The sequence below is a fragment of the Lepidochelys olivacea genome, assembly GCF_965140295.1.
Source record: "Lepidochelys olivacea isolate rLepOli2 genome assembly, chromosome: 15".
Taxonomy (NCBI): domain Eukaryota; kingdom Metazoa; phylum Chordata; order Testudines; family Cheloniidae; genus Lepidochelys; species Lepidochelys olivacea.
In genome coordinates this window covers 17571995-17587102 of record NC_140425.1, presented here as the reverse complement: position 1 = coordinate 17587102, position 15108 = coordinate 17571995, and the positions used below count along the sequence as shown (strand labels likewise).

Genomic DNA, 15108 nt, shown 5'->3' with positions numbered 1-15108 from the left:
CTGATTTCAGTAACCATGATACCTATTTTCTGTGTCTCAGCTTCATCACTTTGCGCTCTCTGGTAAATGTCTTGTTGATGTCAGAGTATCCTGCCTAGCTTGTAATATTGTTGCAATGGCTAAATAGAATGCTGCCCAAGGGGGCTATAAATGACTTATTTCTCATTTCTATACCTGTGTTGTTGTTAACCGATAAAACATCTTAGGGTAAAAGCAACTACAGCTTGCAGTTTTTAAGCTTTAAACAAAAAAAAAAATCCTGTCAGCCCTCAGGTATAAAAGCAATTAGAGGAAACATTTGCTAGTAGGCTGTGTTGATTTCAGAAGTGGAATGTTCCCTCCAGAGTGCTATGTTGGCCGATAAATCAACCTGCCCTTCTTCGTGATGAAGGAATCTCGTAACTTTCCATAGTTCTTTGATAAACTGTATTTCCCAAATGGTTTCTTCCTCCTTTTGAAGTAAGTTGGATGCTAACGTGTAAAATGCTTTGAACTTTGTGAATATAGTATCCATGATTGGGGTTGGAGGAGGAGAATGATCTTCTCAACAAATATTATTGGCAAACTGTTCATTTAGCTGCTGTAACTTGTTCTGTGCTTCACAATAGGGTTGCTGTTGCATGTTGTTTGTGCTGCTTTGTTTTGCTCCTCCTAAATCTGGAACTGACAGGAATAGTGGAGGGCCCTTCCCATCTTTGGGGGCCATAGCTGTCCCCCATATGGGCTGATCTCCCATTACTTCAAAGGGATTGTCCTTCTCTCCCTTTTTTAAAGGGAGGTATTTAATTCTACGCTGGGGCAGAGAGATGCACTCAGGCCAATCCTTTTTTCTTATGTACGCATCCTGGTGGGATGGTCTATTTGAGCTCTGGATGTCTGTTTCGGGTCTCCTGGTATGCTTTGGTTTTCAGTGGTCACCTGTTGGAATTGCAAAAGAACTTTCCCATCCTGCAGATATGCATGTTCAGTCAGGATTTTTTGCGTTCCCCAGAGCACCTGACAAGCTTCTGTTGGGTTGATCACTGTTTATATTTGTGTATGTTCTATGCTTCAGTTTTGTGGGGCAGGTGTGCTAAGATAGAAGGAGTCACTCAGTGATCCCCAGTCCGGAGAACAGGGCTGAGACCTGCAATGGTGAGCATGACAAAACTGTTCCCCTTCAATGTTGTGTTCTGCTGGAGGCATCCCTTGCTTGGGTCTTGAGTCCTCTGATGAGGACACGTTGATTTGGAGTTATTGGCTATTACCAGAGCCTTATGGCTTCAATTGGAAGTGAATGCTAAGGTAGCTTCCCCTTCTAAGGTGGAGTCTGTATGGCCAGTGATTGGACTGCAGTATCGCCAACAAACTGCCTGAAGAGCTGTTATGCTCTAAATCTTTTCACTTACTGATGCTTGCTCAAATAGTTGAAGAAAGTTGTGGCTGACATTTAAACCATACCAAATGTGTGCTGTGTCTGATTTGCTGTCTCTGTCAGTATCAGTAACATTTTACAGAGCACACAGCACAGTGGAGTAGTATCTTAGAGCTACTCAAACTCCTAATGATCACATGACTTGTGCATTTGTTTCTTTAACACAGCAAATAAAAGTTAGAACAGAAGGAAACACTGACTGTAGTAGGAACAAATTCTCTGCTTCTGGAGAGCGAGTGAGTAAAACTGACAAATTTTAGGTTAGCGAATTAGATGCCCTGTTTACTTTAGATTGTGTTTATCTAAACTAATCAATCGCTGTTTTACTCTCGAGTGACGGACAAAACTGGGCTATGAATTGTTCTACAGATGCCTGCTGTAAACTGTGCTTGCTACTTAGTCATTTTAGATCATATTCCTTAATGGTAGCACTTCGAAGAAATGTTTTTGAAAAGTGAAATTTAGCTGTCAACTGAAATTCTGATTTATTTTTTAAAAAAATGCTTTTAGCAAGTGCTAAATAGCAATTTAAAATAACAGGTTTTTTGTGTGATGAGAGAATGTTAGTTCTTCTGCTGTTGTTTTTAAAGAGCTACTGTAGCTGTAAGTAGCCAAATTAGGTAACTGCTTGATACAGTTTCGTTACCTAAGATGCTTTCTGTTTGTTTGAATCTCCATGTATCACTGTGAGCCTGGTGAAATGCTCTACTTTAGGATGCCCTGTCTGATGTTTTCCCCTTGCATATGTCATCTCACCTCATTGGAACGTCACTGTTCTCATCATTTTAGTCAGTATGTTGACCTCAAGGCATCTGCCCACTGTGTGTGATTGGATTGATAAGATTTTGGTGAGACCACCATGTAATTTACCTGAACCGTAAGCCCTGCCTCATTCCTATTTAAAAAACAAAACATAGAGCTGTCATTCTTCTCTGTCACCATAGCCAATCTGTTTATCACAGCACTAAATAGGATGAGAAGGCTTGCAGGCTGTGGTGAATAGATGTATTTAAAAACCCACCTATCCTGTAGGACATCCCATGGTGAGTTCCACTGAGTAATGCTGAGTTCCTGTCAGAGACAGTACTCCCTGCAGCAGAGAGGGAGCATTAAGATTCAAGGGCTACGCAGAGGAGCAGCTACAGTAAACATGTCTGATCTTCAGAGAGTAGTGGGGTCAGTGGGAGGGAGAGCCCAGTTTAGACATTCCCAGTCACCCCATTATGTTTCTTGTAAAGAAGTGATGCAGGAGAATAACCTTGGTGAAATACTTCATGGGCAGAAATGCCTTAACTAAATAAAACCTCCAAAAGCAAAACAAAATCTGCCTTGTATTTAAAAAAAAAAAACTATAAAAAATTGCAAGCTTAGTTTGAAGTCTGAAAAATTTATTTCACCAGTTCATGCTTCTTAGTAGAGGGATTCTGGCATTGGAATGATAAGATGAAAGCTGCAATGTAAAGAATAGAATTTAATTCACAGAACCAACTTCTCATTATTTCAAATTATTACTGCCTGGACACAAATCATTAATGAGCATGGGGGGGGAGGGATAGCTCAGTGGTTTGAGCACTGGCCTGCTAAACCCAGGGTTGTGAGTTCAATCCTTGAGGGGGCCATTTAGGGATTTGGGGCAAAAATTGGGAATTGGTCCTGCTTTGAGCAGGGGGTTGGACTAGATGACCTCCTGAGGTCCCTTCCAACCCTGATATTCTATGATTCTATGTTTTGTGGCTGTGTAGTTCAATGCAGCCGCTACAGAACAGCCACAGCTTTAGGAAGACAAAAACAAATAACTGGAGTGGCGGAATTAGCCGTAAAAGAAATTTTACAGTTGTGTGAATGACGGCTTGTGACTGCTTAGTGTGGAATTTCTTTTTAAGATGCATGCAGATCCTGAAGGGATGGAATGTTTTGAAATTATTCGCTCTTCACATAGTAAAGCCTTTTTGCTTGCAGTCATAGCAACAACTTAGAAGCTCCAGTTCTTTTCCCTTCTGCTGTATCTTGGCAACAGGGGCACAGCATATTTCTAATCTATTTCTAATTGGCTACTTAACTGTCCAATAAGAATGACTTTTTAAAAGATAGCAGTCCATTTTTGCTGATGAGAAAGGAAAGCTGCAAACTGAGAGAGTAACTTGGCTTGGTTAGTCTTATCCCTCAAGTCTCTGGCTCCAATAAGACAGATGGGTTTTGCCTGGTTTACATCTATGCTTTTGCCAATGAGAAAAGTAAAATATGATCAGTCAGTATTTATAAGGTATTATGTTATTTAACTTGCTCTTTTAGTAGGACTTCAGATTTTAAAAAATACGTTTTTCCTTTTTCTTTTTTTCTAGTATTTTCCCCTTGCTTGTAATGTCACTGTCCATCTTTTGTCAGTGTTACATTTTTGCATGCTCTTTCTTAGGAACAACCAGTTTTTCTCATGCTGAAATCCCGCCAGGCCCTGTTGGTGGGTAGTGCAGTGACAGCAGTCAGTATGTGCCACGACAGCATCTAGTTTGCAGACACTTAGGTAAGCTGAGACTAAACACCTTTTGAAAGAAATGAAATCTCCATTTCCACATCAGATGCACCTGTTCCCTGCCAGCTAGCAAGGGAAGCAATCAGATCAGTTTCTAGGGCAGTCAGCCTTCAAATCCTTTAGGATGGGAATCTTGATAAGAGATCAATGCTTGTTTTGGGAGGGAATTTTCAACCCACTGGCAAATGCAGGCATCTCACAAAATATACGGAGAGAGAGGTTAGTCTCTAGGGATAAGACTCATTTTACTGTAAGCAGGGAAGTTGCTAAAGATGCTGGTCAGAGTTTGGAAAAGAAGAGTATACCCTTCCCAAGGGTCAGGGAGAGCATGCAGATGGGCCACATGTTGACTCATTTTTGTGGTCCAAACACAATCTGAGTTGTTAGGCCTGGGAAATCCGGAGCAGGGGTGGGAAGAGCAGGGCTTGAGGGAAGGGGTCGAATGGGGGCAGGGTGGTGGATGGGGCTGGCTGCTGGAGCCAGCGCTGCACACGCAGAATGCAGCTGCCTAGGGCACTACGAAATGTGGTGCCCCAAATTACGTGGTGTTCCACGCAGCTGCATATTCTGTGCATGCCTAAGGACGGCCCTGGCTGGAGCTGTTGTTGCTGTTTAAAGTCTGATCCCGTTTCATCACAGGTGGGGCTTGCGATTCAGCTGGAATCAGCAGAGGTGGCAATGTCTTTTGGTCCCTCTCTCTGGCCTGGTCTGGTTAGGAAAGGATCAAGATGATGAAGGCCTTGTGTGGCAGCCTGATGGTAAAGCTTGCTCCACTAGCCAATTTGCCCCCATCCCCAAAGACACTTTAAGGGTACCAAGACGGAGTGATGGGGGCAATAGATCATCCGCTCGTTATTTTTGTCCACCAGTTAAGCCTAGTGTCTGACACGTCAATTTGTTGACACGTCAACCACTAAGTTCTGGTTCTATATTTTTCTTATTTACCAAACATGATCTTAACACAGTCCTTGAGTTATATCAGTAAGACTTTTTGTTTGGACTAATTCAGGCTTTCCATCTCTCTTTTGTATCTTTTCCCATCAGTGTTTGTTGTTATAAAACAGTTATTAGTGACACTTTATGAACTTTCACTCACTTCTTACAATTAAATTCACAACTCGGGTACGTTTGTGGCCCAATTATCACCACAGGCTTCAAGCTGTGATTATCAGTAGTTTTTGAAAAAACAAGTTCAGCATTAGGGTCCGCCACATGATTGAAACTAGTGTCTGCTAATTAAAACCTTTTATTGGTTCCTGTACAAAAAAGCCCACCATAAATGGTAACAGTAGTGTTGCTAAGATACTGTTTACCTGCGGAAGTGTATGTCTGTTGTATGATGCATGAGGTGCCATGGGAACCAGTTTGGTAGCAATTATTTAAAGAAAACCCTGCAGTAAATGGTTCTTATATAGCTGCACACACACACCTAGTTTCTGAGAACAGATATAATAACTGGAAACCCATTCAGAGAGATGGGTCATCACAGGTTCTGCTGTGAATAAAAAATTCATTAGCAGAAAAAGTATTTTTCACCTATATTTTACAGAGCATGTTTTTCAAAGTAAATACCTAATTTATGTAGCAAGTGTCTTATCAACATTCTGTGCATTGATTATTGGTTTAAAACAGTTTGGCACTAAATTCCGTATTCCCTGCGGGGCTTCAACTTTCAGCTAATTTCATTTTCTTAAAAATTTAATTACAGGTTGCCTTATGCCCCCCAAGAGAACTAATTAACTGTCTCTCTCCAAAGAGTTTTTTGGTTCTCATGAGGGAGTACTGCCTTAGGCTAAAAGCTGCCAATTCAATTTCTGATTCAGAAAGGATTTTTTTCTTTTTAAAAGTGCAAAAACCTCTGTGCTTGTTTTGTCCTTACAGGCATTTTTCATGATCCATAGCTTCTCCATTCTTGATTCTAATATAGCACTCTCTAGTATGGTATTTTCTGTTACACACAAATGATTCTTCCTTGGTCAAATTTTACAAGCATATTTTTTTAAACTGTGTATATAACTTCAAAAAAGGCTTTAGATGTACTATAAACACTGAAACATATATATAGACCTTCCTGTTTGAAATTATTGGTTATGTATGACATAAGCTGCCCTCAGGATGTTGCACAAATATATGATAAAGTATCATTCTGTCATAAAACAGATATTTTAATCTAATAATAAGCTACACTGCAAGGCTGAGATCAGAGGTAGCATTAGATTGAATTAAGACTAGCTAGTTTGTCTTCCGCTGTAGCTGGCTGCTTCATTTTCTATATGTTGGGTAGACTTAAGAGGAAATACAGTACAGCCTTGATTATCCAGATGTCATGAAGGACAAAGAATGCGTGGCTAATCACGGGAAATTTCAGTGTAATTCATAGACAATGTGGAACATGACCCTGTTTCCAGGTAACAGGGAGTTTTAGACTATTGAGATTTAGATAACTGAGGCTGTACTGTAGCACAGTTTCTCTTTGGGAGAGGGATCGGAGAGATCATTCAACCTTTACACCGTGTGTGTGTGTGTGTATATATATATAATTTTATTTGTAGAATGTGCGAGCGTGCCTTATTTTTGTAATAATGTTTTATAAGTTTTATGTTCATGACTGAGGGCAGGTCTACGCTACAGCCTAAGTCGGTATAACTTACTTTGCTCAAGGGTGTGAAAAAGCCCTCTCTCCCGCCAACATAGCTTCCGCTTCTCCCCAAGGTGGAGTAATTATGCTGATGGGAGAACGTTTTCCCATAGCATAGCGCATCTTCACCAGAGGCGCTACAAAGACGCAGCTGCACCAATGTAGCACAGTAGTGTAGACTTGCCCTGAGTCTTGCCTCTGTCACTGGTGAGTTCTCAGAGCAACATTACAGATGAGCCATACTTGGTTAAGGCAATGCTAAATGCATCAGTTTTATTCAGAAAGAGGTTCCAACTCTTGAAAGCTTATCTCTGCTAATTTACAGAGTCTTGTGCTCATGCTGGGGGCTTATTATCACATGCAGAGCGCAATAAGAATATTTCTAAAGCCTATTACAGCTCAGCTTATTTAAGACCTGCTTCTATGAAATAGGATTCATAGTATTTCCATAATTTACAACTGAGGGGGGAAAGCATGTCCAAACTGAGAGGCTGTTTCTCTACTTACCATGGATTCCATCCTGGCACTGCAGAAAAAAGAAACTATTGATAAAGGAAAGACAAGTATTTGGAGTATCAGAGGTCATCTGTGCTGTAGTCTTTTACTAAGTGGTGTTTGAATGCCATGATTGAGGATAAATATCTTTCATTCACAATGTAAAAGCAAAGGAGAAATATGCAATGTATTTAACATAACTGGCTAAGATTTACTTTTAGATTGTGAAAATAAGTCATCAATTTCTTTGAACAGACTAATATAAAATATAGTGACTTTTGTGGTGCCAGTCCAGTTCTTAGTAGTCAGGTGCTCAACACAACACTATCCTAAGTGGCATGATTGTATTCCCTTTTGTAATTGTTCAGCAAAGATGTCAAGGCCTGAATGAGTCTGAAGAATGAACCACTCTTTCAAATCTGGAAGTAGTCCCGTCAGAAAAAGGATTGAGGCATGTTGCTGGGACTGGTTAGGGATAAATAGATGAATTTGGTCTCCAGGATTGTCCTCTTTATTGTCATTGTCTTCACTGGGAAATATTCTAAAAATAAAACAATACATAATGAGAATAACGTTCAGCATCCTTCCATGCCACTTGGGAGAACTACGTTTGACATATTGCTGTAGAATGTCTCTCTCTGATATACAATATGCTCTTCTATAGGATTTTTTTTTTTGTTGTAAACTAGAAGGAACTCTTAATCAGAGTCCTGACTAATTAGTCCTTTATAACAGGCACAGACAAAATGCAATTATTTTTAACAATGTAATCATTGATTTTACTGTCTAAAGATACTGCTTCATTAAATACCTAATCTTTTTCAGACACCCAGAGCGTGTGAAAACTTCATCAAGCTATGCAAGAAGAACTATTATGATGGAACTGTTTTTCACAGGTCAATTCGTAATTTTGTGGTGAGTGTTGAACAAATGCTACATAATGCACAATAGGTTTTGCCACCCTCATTTCCCCAAAATAGGAGTTGAATATATTAGTGTTAATTTAAAATTCTAGTTACTTCCTTGGAGCAAGTAGGTGTACACTAGAGATGGTCATGAAAAATGTATTTTGGAAACAAGGATTATCCTCATATAGTGAGGGCAAGATGTATAAATTTGATCACCTAGCAGCTGTCACTGAAGAGTACTGTCACTCAGAGCCTGATTCAAAGCCCGTTGAAATCCCTGATTGGCCAGACTCCCATTGTCTTCAGCGAGCTTTGGATCTGACCATTAGTGGCACTGAGCTCAAAACCCTGATCTGGGTGAGTAATATCTCAGCCCATTTAAATCCCATTCAGCTGACACTTGGTTTACAAGATACATATTTTTACATCCAGAGTATCTGAACTTCATTTAGTGAGGTTCATAGCCCTAGCTGAAACAATCAGGGAGCCAGTTTCTGAGGGACTTCTGGGACTGATCTCTGTGGTTTCGTATGCAGGGGTTAGAGAAAACCAGCTAACTCTTGAAGGTTTGTTTGAGTGTTAATTGAACTCAAACCTCCAGGGGGAACCTGCCCCAAGGTGTGCCCTCTCTCCATAGAAGTAATTGAAATCCACCTCCTTTCTTACCTCTTTGGTTGAGGACAGCTGTTGGAGAGGAAGTAAGGTATGCTGGCTTGAGAAGAGAGGGTTTCCCAACCAAAGACTCAGTCCTAAAAGATGCTGAGCACTCTGGTCCAATCCATCAAATCACTGAAGTACATGCTTACAGTTAACCATATGAGTAGTCCCATTGACTTCTGTGTAACTTCTCTCATGATTAAAGTTAAGCACGTGCTTAAGTACCTTGGATTGGGGCCCAGAGTGCTCAGCAGTGTACAGGATCAAACCCAAGTGAATACCTCAGCCTGTTTTTGTGAACTTCTATGAGCATGGGTCAAGTTTCATGAAGGTATCAAACCATAATCCCACAGCAAAGGTTTTCAGAACCTGTTTATTTAAGAGACTCGTTTAGTGACCCATTCTGATATTCTGAAAAAAAACATGTTTTACAATGTGAGATTTAATTTTGAAAATTAAAACAAAACTTTCGATTTGGTTACTAGCCATGCCAAGTAAATAGTTCACCTGCTGCATTTTTAGTTTTGAATGAATAATTGTTTCAAATGTTACCCTTGTGGCACCTCATTACCATGCCAGCTCCTTAAAATGCATGGAAAGATGCTAGCATTGATTTGCAAAGGTCTTAAAATCAAACCATTTATAATGATGCTACGCCCACTCAAACAGCTTAGGGCAGTTTCTTTCCACCTTTCCAGACTACTGGGCCCCTTACAGGAGTCTAATTTGTCTTGCATAGCCCCAAGTTTCATCTCACTTAAAAACTACTTGCTTACAGCTCACTATTACTGAAAAAACGCTTATTTTCTCATTTTTACCATATATTTATAAATAAATTGGAATATAAATATTGTACATACATTTCCATATATAATATATAGAGTAGTATAAAGAAGTCGTTGTCTGTGTGAAATTTTATTTTGTACTGACTTCACTAGTGTTTTTTATTTAGCCTGTTGTGAAATTAGGTAAATATCTAGATGAGTTGATGTACCCCCTGGAAAACCACTGCGTATCCCCAGGGATATGCATACCCTTTGTTGAGAACCACTGGCTTAGGGCACTGCAGACGTTGCCTTAAATGGAACAAAATACTGTAACTAGTTTTGCAACACAGGGCTTGTCTACGCTACCTGCCAGATCGGCAGTCAGCGATCGATCCAGTGGGGGTTGATTTATTGCGTCTAGTATAGTATAGATGCAATAAATCAACCGCTGAGTGCTCTCCCATCGACTCCAGTACTCCACCAGAACGAGGAGCGCAAGCGGAGTCGATGGGAGAGCATCGGTTGTTGACTTACCGCAGTGAAGACACCACAGTAAGTAGCTCTAAGTACGTTGACTTCAGCTACACTATTCACGTAGCTGAAGTTGCGTATCTTAGATCGACCCCGTACGGTAGTTGTAGACAAGCCCTTACTTTTCAAAGCCCACTGAAGTCAATGAGAGTCTTTCCAGTGACTTCAGTGACCTTTAGATTGGGTCCTGTGGTCCTAAAAAAAGAAAGTGACTTCTCCATTTGGCAGCACTGTGTTCCTAGGTTTATGTTTGATATCAAAATTAAAATGGTGCTTTTTTGTGCTTTCGCTATGATTTTAGCTAACTTGCACGCTCCCTCTGCTGACTTTGGAGCAATAAAATCCAAAATATTGTTTTTGTATAGGTCCTACATAAACAATGGATATCTTGGTGGTTTGGCTTCATTTTGGGATTTTTTCTTACAACTCATAAAACGAATATAGTGCCAGAAAGGTGGAAGCAAGTGTGGAAAGCTCTTTTTTCTTGCTGGAGCTTTGATTGCAAAACTAAACACTTTTCAAACTTTAAATGCAGCGCATCATCGACTGGGTAACTTAGGTCACAGCAGGTGATGGAAAAGATATTTTTCCATTAACCTGTACAAGACACAGTTCATTTATTTTTTCTTGTTTGTCCACGGGAGTCCTATTATTATTATAAACCTGTCACTCTGCTAGATGATTTTCCAGGAGCATATGACAACCAACTGATAAAAGGAGCCCCAAACTAATTTGAGTTTTCTGTTTACTAGCTTGCCAACACAACACCATTTAGTAGTAAGAAAGGTTGAGCAGAATTTCTCTTTTGTGAAAATATTTTATTTCTCATCTCTAATAAATATTAGGCATATTTTACTATAGTATGCTTTAGGATATAGTTTTGTTTTGTTTTTCATTCTGCAGATCCAAGGAGGTGATCCTACTGGAACAGGAACAGGTAAGTGTGTGTAAATATAAAGTGCTGCATAAAGCCATGTGTTACTGGCTGGTTTGTATTGAGAGAATTTCCATGAGTCTTGTTCACAGTTCAGTGTGCTGGGATTGTGTTATAAGAAGGAAAAAATATTATGGACTAAAGGAAAGTTCTCTCTTTATTCCATATTAATTAAATGTTAGAGACCTGTTGAGGCCTAGTTAGTGGCCAAATACTATTCATTCCCCCAGAATTAATCCCCTTGTTAGGCACAGGCCTCTTCCCTTTTTGTTTCTAACTTCTAGGGATTACTTTGTTACTACTTTTTCCTGGCTGTTCTTCTTTCCTAGCCTCTGTGATCTAGATACAATGGTGATAGCCGCTGTAGAGATGCAAAAAGCTTAGAATAGACATATATGAGAGTTGCTCCTACTACTGCAGTGAAGGCTCCTCAGGGCATTGACCATCCTGTTCTATATAAGGTACATTATGAGCTTACCTGCTGCTGTAAATTGGCTCGCCACACACCTGTACAAGTCAGTTTTGCCTGCTCACTATCAAATGTCAGCCAGCGTCCACAGCTGCTTGTCAGGCAGGCCCCAGGATTCTGTTCTACTGCTAAGTTACACGGGTGCTGCTTACACACACACACACACACAATTCCTGTGCTCACACAATCTATTCATCCAAAGGTTTCAGAGTAACAGCCGTGTTAGTCTGTATTCGCAAAAAGAAAAGGAGTACTTGTGGCACCCTAGAGACTAACCAATTTATTTGAGCATAAGCTTTATTCATCCAAAGGAATGTCTATGTAATTGTTAAATATTGTAGTATGTATTATTTAGTTATCAATTCAGATATATTTGGACTTGCCAAGACTCTACCCCTAATGAGCATAAAGGGCTAAAATTAATGAAGGATTATGCAACTGCCGGATCAGAGTGGTTAGGGATTCTGTGTCTTGAGTGCTGAAGCCCATTGAAAAGATCTGTTACTTACTATACGTTTTGTTACTCTTGGACTGTCCAGTGAAATATGGTCTGATGCCATTAGAAGATGACTATTGGTTTGAAGGTATCTAAAGGCATAATTAGGAACATCTTAAAAAAAAGAAGTGAAAGAAGTGCTAGGGAACTAGAGGTACTTGAATGGGTTAGTGGTATACCCCAGTAGCCTTTCACTTCTATAGGCAGGAGTTAAAATCTTGTTGTGGAATGAAAATGAACTTGGTGGTGTCATTCTAAGCTCCATTTGTGCAAATCATAAAACTACCATGAAATACAGCATAATTAACAATCTGTAGAAAAGAGGGCCAAAGCTGGCAAAGCAGTTATGTTGAAGGTTTAGGGAGGAGTTGCAATTTTGAGTGAAAGTTAAGAATTTAATGCAAATAAAGCTGGGGGGGAAATCGTAATGTGTATCTTTTCATTTTAGAAGAGAGCTTGATAGAAGGATGGAATCCCAAACCAGAAAGAACAGTCTCTGATTTTTTTCATCTTGTTTTCTTCCATTTACTTCATTTTAATTGGATCTGAATCTACTATAGACCTGGGGATCCTGCCTGAGTTTATGAAGCCTGTAGCAGCTCTCGTAAAACTGTCAGTTTATACCCAAATGTCTCTGACGGAGCTAGCAGCTCTTCAAACAGTTGCTGCAGTTCAGGAGAATCCAGACATTGCAGAAATCAACTTTTCAAATAAAGAAGCAACAAGACTCACTTTCATCAGGCCTGAGTTTTTTAAAGACCTTAACTTGGTTCCAGTCAGAAATAAAACATATTTGAAACACTTGATGTGATGAGATGTTAGAAGTGCTAGGCTCCTACAGGACTCTTAAGCCTGTTTTGTTTGTGTATATTCTTTAATATTACACAATTTAATCAACTGTGGGGAAAATCTTCAAGATTTGTTCTTGATTACCTAGAAACTTCTGCACAGCTGAGTGGTATAACTTCAGTGGGTTTTAGTTTCACAAAGCAATTTTTTGTCTGCTTAATTCAGTCAGTATTTTGCTATTGTCATCTAATTGATACATTTGATCTTTTTATACTTCATTAAGCACTAATCATCTTTGATCATACTTACTATTTTTGATGTACATAGGATGAGCAAATAGTTACAACTATTTCTGTTTCTGACAGTGCATATGCATGCAGCCTTTCAAAAAAACAAGATTGAGATCATCTTGCTGAATCTTTTGTCTTTGTTTCTGAGATGAGTATATTGAGTGATGCAAAAACAAAGACATTTATTTAAAAAAAAAAAAAAAAGGTTGGGGTGGGGGGAACCTCTCTAGGCTTCTTCCCTGTCTGTAATTGTTTCGGCACATCATAAAGCAAATGAACAAGAAGTATAAATAACTGTTTTAATACTCTGAGAGCAGCAAGTTTAAATGCTATAATCAAAATATTCTAAACTCGCTCTCATTTGCAGTTGATTAAACCTCAGGGTTTTTTTTTTTTCCTGTTGCTTTCAAATGTGGAGCCATTGTATGCGGAGGGCCTGCGTTGTTGAACACAGCTGCAGTCCTGAGCTTCCCTTGTTTTGTTAACTGCAGTGTTGTTGCTTAAAAATAACAGATTTAACATGAAATACAGCTCTGTTCTGCTCACAAAGTGGCTTAATTTTGTTCTCTGAGTAGCTCTGAAAAAGGCCTGGATTATGTTTCAAACCAACACCTCATTTAAAGGTTCAGGATAAATAACGTTATGATTTCAGAGTCCTGGTATAAGTCACATACCACAGAATGACTAAAGAAGTATTTGTTAGAAAGTTAAGTGGGAAGTTGAACTTTAGGGTCTATGGGCAGGACCTGTTGGTATCAACATAGAAGGGCTACAATCCTGACATGGCACAGACTACTGCACTCTGTTTTTTCTGTAAGAATCATGGATAGCTCTTGTTTCAAAGAGAAGTACTGGTTGAGTAGTGCTAAAACACTAGAATTTAAGTAGAAAAAAAAGAGATGATCAAAACTGCTAGGACAGCAGAACTGTTTTGAGTAAGTTCTATGGTCTGTCTTGTACTGGACGTCAGACTCTTAGACAAATGATTACAATGGTCCTTTCTGGCCTTGGAATCTATTTTAAAAAACCTAGACAAGGTTTTAATCCATAAATCGGAGCTTTTATATATTTCATTTCAGGGCAGTGAAACTATAATATTTTACAAATAAAATTAATCTGTATCTTAGAACTTTTTATTAAATGAATTTATCAAAAATCCCCCACTAAGGAAACCTGCTGGTTTTTGTCAATTATTCCTTTATCAGAAAGCAACCAGATGATGGGGAAAATCACAAAGGCTACAAATAGGAAAAACAAGTACATCCTCTTAGTTGGCACCATATCTCTTTTTTTGGAGGGAGGGCCGGAGGCTCTCTACTTGAGAAAACTATATAGTGTTTCTTGACAATACTGTTGAAAGCTCAGATATTTTATTTGTGAAGCACATGCCAAAAATGCATAAGCACATGGGGTAAACATTTTTTTAAAGGGTCCTAATTTCCAATTTTAAGAGAGACTTAGGCACTTCTGAAAATTTTACTCATGACTTGATTGCTGTGGCCCTTGTCTCTTTTGTGATATCTGTTCGGAGGCAGCAGAAAACAATTTAACAAAGAATAGCATTGAATTTTAAGAAGTTTAAGTTTGCTGCAAAGATGCCACCAGGAGGAAGTTAGGAGAGACCAGTAGAAGGACAATGGATGGGGACATATGGGTAGAAGAATTGGCAGATGTGACATTCATGTGGTAGTGATCTTTTCATGGAAAAAAGTGGGAAGTTCCACGCACTTAAAGTTGGAGAACGATTGAAGGGGAGTGGAGGATGGTTGGAGCAGAGAGTTCATAGTGCCCAAGGGTCTGAGAGTCACCAGTACTCTTTAAAATTGTTTTTCAGTATTTTGGACGGAGTCTATACTTCACTACAGAAGGAAGACATACTTGTAGTGTTCCTTACCTTACCCTGAGAATTATGGAAAGAAAGGAATTTTGGGTCTCAGCAGCAGATAGGTAGATGTCGAGATGACAGATGGATTGGAAAACCTCCAGTGCAGACATGGAGAGTTCAAACTCCGAACTAGAGATAATTGCAATGTTTTCTCTATCCTGTGTTCAGAAGTGTTAGTTGTCTGGGCCAGTTGCCTTAGGGAGTTAAAACAAGGCTCAGCTTAAGTTCTGGGTATTTAACTCTGTGTATGTGTTAAGTGAAGGGTCTCTTAAGAGCCTCTGGCCTCCCTTCTCCACATTAGAAAA

At 39.4% G+C, this 15108-nt stretch overlaps 1 protein-coding gene across 1 annotated transcript in view; it reads left to right on the top strand.

Annotated features, from left to right (window-relative positions):
• The window catches only part of PPIL2 (peptidylprolyl isomerase like 2), a 116286-nt gene that overhangs the window by 66937 nt on the left and 34241 nt on the right, over positions 1–15108 (top strand). The window contains exons 13-14 of the mRNA XM_084649456.1: positions 7903–7992; positions 10844–10877. Coding sequence (XP_084505582.1) covers positions 7903–7992; positions 10844–10877 — 124 coding nt within the window. The remainder of the gene's footprint in view (positions 1–7902; positions 7993–10843; positions 10878–15108) is intronic.